Source organism: Nerophis lumbriciformis, linkage group LG01 (assembly GCF_033978685.3).
Source record: "Nerophis lumbriciformis linkage group LG01, RoL_Nlum_v2.1, whole genome shotgun sequence".
Lineage (NCBI taxonomy): Eukaryota > Metazoa > Chordata > Actinopteri > Syngnathiformes > Syngnathidae > Nerophis > Nerophis lumbriciformis.
The window spans coordinates 30,072,501-30,078,679 of record NC_084548.2 but is presented as its reverse complement, the minus strand read 5'-3'; the positions used below and the strand labels follow the sequence as shown (position 1 = coordinate 30,078,679).

Here is a 6,179-nt window from a genome sequence, read left to right as displayed (position 1 = left end):
CAAGGGGATGGGTCAAATGCAGAGGACAAATTTCACCACACCTAGTGTGTGTGTGACAATCATTGGTACTTTAAATTGAACTTAACTCTACCATACAGGGCTGATTGGTGGATTGCTGCGGAGATGGTTGTCCTTCTGTAAGGTTCTCCTCTCACCACAGGGAGTACTTATGTACAAACCCTGTTTCCATAAGAGTTGTGAAATTGTGTTAGATGTAAATATAAACGGAATACAATGATTTGCAAATCATTTTCAACCCATATTCAGTTGAATATGCTACAAAGACAACATATTTGATGTTCAAACTGATAAACATTTTTTTTTGTGCAAATAATCATTAACTTTAGAATTTGATGCCGGCAACACGTGACAAAGAAGTTGGGAAAGGTGGCAATAAATACTGATAAAGTTGAGGAATGCTCATCAAACACTTATTTGGAACATCCCACAGGTGAACAGGCAAATTGGGAACAGGTGGGTGCCATGATTGGGTATACAAGTAGATTCCATGAAATGCTCAGTCATTCACAAACAAGGATGGGGCGAGGGTCACCACTTTGTCAACAAATGCGTGAGCAAATTGTTGAACAGTTTAAGAAAAACCTTTCTCAACCAGCTATTGCAAGGAATTTAGGGATTTCACCATCTACGGTCCGTAATATCATCAAAGGGTTCAGAGAATCTGGAGAAATCACTGCACGTAAGCAGCTAAGCCCGTGACCTTCGATCCCTCAGGTTGTACTGCATCAACAAGCGACATCAGTGTGTAAAGGGTATCACCACATGGGCTCAGGAACACTTCAGAAACCCACTGTCAGTAACTACAGTTGGTCGCTACATCTGTAAGTGCAAGTTAAAACTCTCCTATGCAAGGCGAAAACCGTTTATCAACAACACCCAGAAATGCCGTCGGCTTCGCTGGGCCTGAGCTCATCTAAGATGGACTGATACAAAGTGGAAAAGTGTTCTGTGGTCTGACGAGTCCACATTTCAAATTGTTTTTGGAAACTGTGGAAGTTGTGTCCTCCGGACCAAAGAGGAAAAGAACCATCCGGAATGTTATAGACGCAAAGTTGAAAAGCCAGCATCTGTGATGGTATGGGGGTGTATTAGTGCCCAAGACATGGGTAACTTACACATCGGTGAAGGCACCATTAATGCTGAAAGGTACATACAGGTTATGGAGCAACATATGTTGCCATCCAGGCAACGTTACCATGGACGCCCCTGCTTATTTCAGCAAGACAATGCCAAGCCACGTGTTACATCAACGTGGCTTCATAGTAAAAGAGTGCGGGTACTACACTGGCCTGCCTGTAGTCCAGACCTGTCTCCCATTGAAAATGTGTGGCGCATTATGAAGCCTAAAATACCACAACGGAGACCCCCTGTACATCAAGCAAGAATGGAAAAGAATTCCACCTGAGAAGCTTAAAAAATGTGTCTCCTCAGTTCCCAAACGTTTACTGAGTGTTGTTAAAAGGAAAGGCCATGTAACACAGTGGTGAACATGCCCTTTCCCAACTACTTTGGCACGTGTTGCAGCCATGAAATTCTAAGTTAAATATTATTTGCAAAAAAGAAATAAAGTTTATGAGTTTGAACATCAAATATGTTGTCTTTGTAGTGCATTCAACTGATTATGGGTTGAAAAGGATTTGCAAATCATTGTATTCCGTTTATATTTACATCTAACACAATTTCCCAACTCATATGGAAACGGGGTTTGTACATGTAATTTTATTAGTTTATCATTTTTTATACATTTGCAAAAATAAAAACTGTTCACATCCTCATTATGGGGAATTATGTGTAGAATTTTGAGGACAAAATGGATGTGTTCCATTTTAGAATAAGGATGTAACATAACAAAATGTGAAAAAAGTGAAGCACTGTGCCAACACAGAAGCCAGAGGGTTCAATGAAAGAAATAGTGTACATGGAAACGAGACAAATCAATAGAAAATTCAAGTATATGCCCAAAAACAAAGCATATACATAAAATAGGTGGCTATATTTTTAATTTCTGAGTTTACATCATTTCATTTTTGTTGTGCAATACCTACCTGTCCATTTATCAGATTACCCACGAATTTCCTTCACCGGAGCGTGGGGGAAGAAGGTGCGGGGAGCGGTTGAGTGTAGCTCCGCCCCCTAGCGCGGTGGTGACGTCACTCTGCAGCGATGGGCAGTCGGACGAGCGCTGGTGAGTTTGCTCTCCCCGCCAATACAATCTCACACTCGTGCGCAGTCACTCCAACAAGGAAGTTGCCTCCCCGAGCTCGCACCGCCACGGCTCGGTGGAGTTTCTCCTGCGTATTTCCCCCTAGAAAGTGCCCCCTTGTTGTTGTTGTTGTGCCCGCTTGTCACGTTTTAACCGCCGGCGTGTCTTCTGGTAAACGGGTAAGTAAGTAGTGCTCTTTTTTTCTTTTTTGCTGTTCGACTTTAATTAGCGTGTGGCTAGCTAGGCGCTGTTTGCTAGCTTGGACGAGGAAGCTAATGTTGTCATAACAGCACGTGCAGCTAAGCGCTGATGATGACAGCGCGCTTTTTCTTCTTCGTCCACTAACAAGCCCTGCAATATATACCACACACCCTTTTAACTCCACTAACAAGCCCTGCAATATATACCACACACACTTTTAACTCCACTAACAAGCCCTGTAATATATACCACACACCCTTTTAACTCCACTAACAAGCCCTGCAATATATACCACACACCCTTTTAACTCCACCAACAAGCCCTGCAATATATACCACACACCCTTTTAACTCCACTCACTGTTTTATTCTGGATGATTATCTTGTGTGATGACTGTATTATGATGATAGTATATATGATAGTGTATATCTGTATCATGAATCAATTTAAGTGGACTTAAACAAGCTGAAAAACGTATTCGGGTGTTACCATTTAGTGGTCAATTGTACGAAATATGTACTTCACTGTGCAACCTACTAATAAAAGTCTCAATCAATCAATCAATTGACATCACTGGCTAGCTTCTCACAATTAGGCCGATCGTGCCGAGTTATGTTGTCAAGGTGCACAGTAGGGCGGAACGTTTGAGCCCCGCTGCTAAATAGGGGATTTAGTGCAGGATTTAACTAATATAATTATAGTTTGTCGCAGGCTATTTCTGTAACTTGTAGTGACCGTCTGACCCCAGTATACATGTTCTGTTTTGTTTGAAGAGCCCTAAATTACATAATTCTTTAAAAAAATGAATGTAGTCAATTCTGTGGAGTTGCACTGACTGAAATACTTCCTGCTTGGCAACAGTGGGACTACTGTTGACTTTTCACATATTTACTTCTCATCTTTAATAAGGAAGTGATTGTGAGCGTACATTCTTTGGCATAATTGTTTTGTATACCGCTTGTCTTTTATTAGGCTCATGAACAGTGTTGGGTTAGTTACTGAAAACCAGTAACTAGTTACAGTTAGGGATGATGCTCGAAACCGGTTTACGATAAGAAAAGAACCGATCTCACGTAGCTCAGTCATTTGTCTCAAGACAGCCATGACATTATGTTCTTTTGAGCACGACTGTATAGACACACAACCACTCACACGTTCATAATTATAGTACCATCTATGGACAATGTATAGTCTCTAAATTACCGGACATGCATGTTTTGGGGATGTCATCACAAACAAAAGTTGAGCATAAACTACACCTACATTGTTTGTTATTAAACCAAACACTTGCATTGAGGAAGTGTGTGTTTCAGAAGTATTATATTAATTGTGTAAACATACATATTTGCTTTTCCTACATAGCTGTGTTTTTTGACAGTTTTTGTCTTGTTTGATTTATTAAGTTGTGCAACAAGGTTTTATGTTCATATATGGCTTTGTTTGCTTTTTTTCATTTAGAGAAAATGAGCTCCATTCCCCTATCACGGTCGGAGGTGTTTGGGGAGCTGAGGAAGGATCTGCACGATGATCAAGAGTTCCGGCAATCCGACACACATATATTTATCATCATGGGAGCTTCGGTGAGAACTCGGGAGTGGAATTATTAAGTGTAATCAACCTTGCACTAATACCAATGACATCTGAACACATGGGGGTTAATCAAAGGGTTCTACATATGTGTTAGTTGCAGAACTGTAAAGAGACGGCAGCCCATGAAGAGATTACTATGCCATCTATCACAAAAACAGCAGTTTTGTCAGAATAGTCTCCAATAAAATAAGAGCAAAGAAAAATACTAGAGAATCTAAATGAAAAGATGTAAATTAAGGTAAAAAATCTGTAGTTTTTTCAAATAATGGCCTTTGCTTTTAAAGATGCATGCTACTGTTAATATCAAGATTCACTATGCGCTTAAGCATCTGCCTTCAAATAGAAAAAATATGATCCAAAATTATCCCATTCATCAATATTATCACCGTAATCCTCTTTGAATGTGCCAACATATCTAGATCACGGTCAATTGGTCTGCCTTTCACCATATTATGTAAGAGCTAAATAGTAGTTGTGCATTGGACTGCCTTTTGACAAACAACTTTTGGAAAAAACATCAGGTAGCTGTAGGAAAGCAATTTACAGTACAGAGAAACCCTGCATGTTCACAACTATCTATCCATCCATTTTCTACCGCTTGTCTCTTTTTGGGGTCGCAACTAAGCATTCTAAATCAAATTCGCAGATTATTGGTCAACAGTTTTTGTGTGAGAACGGCCCACTAGGCTTTTTTTGTTCATCTTCTTTTGCATCAAATGTCCTGAACTCCTAATTGAAACAAATAATTTTGTATGCTCAGTGATGCAAGCACAAATTGTGGAGATGTTGACTTTGTGCTGAGTGAGTTTGAGACCTCCTCCATCTGCCTTGTCTTTGTCTAGCCTGTATAAAGTGTGTTGTCACTATTCAAAAATATTGCAATAATTGCACATGACCTTATTTCAGGTAATGTTGAAAATGATTTCACCAAGCTTCTGCAAACAAATACTGCTCAGCCAGTGAATGTTTCAAAAGCAGCACTTTAAGGTTTGTCATGGTGATCCTTTCGATGCCTCAAATATATTTCCAATGGAGACACTTTTTTTTACTAAACCCTTTGATAATATGGATAAAAAGTCAAGCTTTACTTTTGTTTGAATCAAAATAAGTATAAGTGCCACCTGCTGGATTAAAGAGGAATCTCCATTTTGCTGCTTGTTTGATAGCCAGTAAAAAATCTTTGTGAGGGCCGCCAGTTAACTGATATTTAGTTATGAGTTTAGTTGACACTGTATATAGTAAACTTGAGTATGAAAGAAAACGTTCCACTAATTTTAAGAAAGCAATTTCCATTTCAGTTTCCACATTACAAACACTAGTACCGGTATGTATTTATTTCCTCCTTGGGGATGTCAGTACGTTTTTTCTCTTGCTCTGTTTGCTCTTGGGTGAGTTCTGTTGTTGCCATGTCGTTGGCTGTCAGCATTTCTCTTGCTAATAGCTAAGGGAGGGGCGGACTTAACCATGTGCTGTGTCACACAAGTTGAACATGTTTACTGATATTTCCTTCCAGCTCGTTTGTCCATCCACGTCATATCAAACTTAATTTTTAGAAATACATATGCTTTCCGTTAAATAATTCCATTAAAAAAAGCCTGAAATAATTAAGTTAGATTTCCAACTTTGTTTGAATATCTGGTTTATTTCCCACAAATTACTTTTCATGCCAGAGAATGATACATTACTGAAAAAACTAAGCACCTGTAAAATTTGGTGGACCAAAAATTATGATTCAGTCAAAAGTGAGCATTATTATATATTTTTGAAGTCATACAGATTGTGTATTAAATATCATCCAATACAATTGAGCAGGTGCACTGTATCTAATGTTATGGCTTGTTGTACTGTATTTGTGATTATTTGTATTAGTTAGACATGCTATAGTTTTAACAATTGAAATGTCACACTTAGTAGGTTATCGCTAAATTCTTACGTGCTATTATTTCGTCCATCGTCAGCAGTTTCCTTTTTAATATCCAAAATGTTTGCAGAACTTTTTTCTCTATTTTGCATCATTGTTTTTGAAGAAGTAATCACACGTGCCTGCACAATGAAATAGAAGCAGGGTGATGTTAATCATGTTACATAGAACCTATATTGCATTTTAAATTCTACTTGTGTATGGACCTGTAGGGAGATCTGGCCAAGAAGAAAATCTACCCAA

General features: G+C 38.9%; 1 protein-coding gene across 2 annotated transcripts in view; it reads left to right on the top strand.

Annotated features, from left to right (window-relative positions):
* Nucleotides 1–2,169: 2,169 nt before the first annotated feature.
* The window catches only part of LOC133618547 (glucose-6-phosphate 1-dehydrogenase), an 11,286-nt gene continuing 7,276 nt past the window's right edge, over nucleotides 2,170–6,179 (top strand). For both annotated transcript variants that reach the window (XM_061979024.1, XM_061979016.1), the window contains exons 1-3: nucleotides 2,170–2,206; nucleotides 3,884–4,005; nucleotides 6,149–6,179. The exon at nucleotides 6,149–6,179 is cut by the window's right edge and continues 7 nt beyond it. In XM_061979024.1, the coding sequence (XP_061835008.1) occupies nucleotides 2,185–2,206; nucleotides 3,884–4,005; nucleotides 6,149–6,179 (175 nt within the window). In that variant the 5' untranslated portion in view covers nucleotides 2,170–2,184. The remainder of the gene's footprint in view (nucleotides 2,207–3,883; nucleotides 4,006–6,148) is intronic.